Source organism: Myotis brandtii, unplaced genomic scaffold (assembly GCF_000412655.1).
Source record: "Myotis brandtii unplaced genomic scaffold, ASM41265v1 scaffold1260, whole genome shotgun sequence".
Lineage (NCBI taxonomy): Eukaryota > Metazoa > Chordata > Mammalia > Chiroptera > Vespertilionidae > Myotis > Myotis brandtii.
Genome location: NW_005354426.1, coordinates 303484 through 304944, shown reverse-complemented (window position 1 = coordinate 304944; position 1461 = coordinate 303484). Strand labels below are relative to the sequence as shown.

The following is a 1461-nucleotide window of genomic DNA, read 5'->3' as shown; positions in this document are numbered from 1 at the left end:
CCAGCCCGGAACAGCCGAGAGGCGCCAGCGGGAATTTAAACACCGCCGCCTGCTCGGCCTTCAACACGGCTGCGGGGAGAGAAAGGGGAGCCTCGTGAGCGCAGGCCCTGCTTCTTCTCTGGGAGGCGCCCGGGCATCCCGCTACCAGAGGACTAGCGCCTGGCCGTGCCACCCGGCACAAACCCTCCTGCCAGGCCGAGAAGGGAGAGATTAAGCCGCGCCTGGGGTGACCCGCTCCAGCGCCAGTGTCCCCCAGTCTGGGAACAAGGGTCTCCCCCACCCTGGGCGCTGCCCTGCGCTCCGCAGGCGGGTGCCCCCTTTGAGATTTCGGGATTCTCAATGAAAAGGTTTGAAGCTCAGAGGTGCACAGTGTGTTTCACGGAAAAGGGAAACCAAGAAGAAAAGGAAGTCGCGAGATAGGAAGATGAGCTTCGCGCAGCCAAATCCGCATTGCCGCTTTGGGGAAAGAATACCGAGGGGGTGAACAGATTTACTCCTCTGTGTGGGCACGACAGCCAGGCTGCAGGCACTGGGTCTGCAGCAGGGGTAGGCTGGAACACTTTCCGAAAATTTCAAAACACCCCACGAATCCTGAAACTGGTCTTTCCGTGTTCTCTATTTAGACTGGACCCCGGGGCGATGTTTCCATTTCATCGGCCGTAAATGATTTTTTTCCCGCTTCAAACGAATTATTAAAACCACAGTGCCGCTGGAGACAATGCACAGCGGCGAGTCTGCATCAAAGTTGGACTCAAAACGAACAAACTGGCTGAGGCGCCCAGCGGGAGGGCGGAGCGCAGGCTGGAGGGTCACGGGGCCAGAAAGATGGCTGGCAGGGCCCGGGTGCCACTGTGCAGGCCTCCCTTCCCACGGGAAGCTCACTACGGGCAGGTGCGTCGATGAAGTCGCGAGGGCTGGCCAAGACTGGGGTAAGTGTGAAGAGAGGGCCAGAGGGAAGCAAGACACTTGGGGGAAGGTGAGAGAGAGGGAAGACAGGCCCACCCTGTCGAGAAAGGCCAAGGGAGGCCAAAGTAGGGTGACGAGAACTGGGGAAAAGCCAGAAGAACAGGGGTGCGGTGGAGAGGACACTGGCTGGGCAAGTCCGACTCTGGCCCCGCCAAGGAAGGAAAAGAACCCAGAAGGCAGGAAAGGCCCAGTGGGCAGCTCAAGCTCCACGGAGGCAGGCGCAGCAGACCTGGAAGCAGAAGGGCCGGTCGGGGCTGGCGGCGCTCACAGTCAGCCCCTTGTCCCCCGGCAAGGCTAGGGGTGTGGGTGCTGCAGCAGCGGGCAGTCCTGGCCACTCCCGGCCAGCTCTCTGCGGCGAAGGCCCAGGCGCCCGCGGCCGGAGGTCGCTTTGACCCGCAGTCTGAGGTTAGCAGTACGGACCTGCGCCCGCGATTAGAATATGGGCTCGGTCCCCGGGCTAGAGCCCGCGGGGCATCAGTGAAGGAGCGAGCGAAC

General features: G+C 61.9%; 1 protein-coding gene across 1 annotated transcript in view; it reads right to left on the bottom strand.

Moving 5' to 3' along the window:
• The window catches only part of BARX1 (BARX homeobox 1), a 14234-nt gene that overhangs the window by 9894 nt on the left and 2879 nt on the right, over positions 1-1461 (bottom strand). The window contains exon 2 of the mRNA XM_014534200.1: positions 6-69. Within this exon, the coding sequence (XP_014389686.1) occupies positions 6-69 (64 nt within the window). The remainder of the gene's footprint in view (positions 1-5; positions 70-1461) is intronic.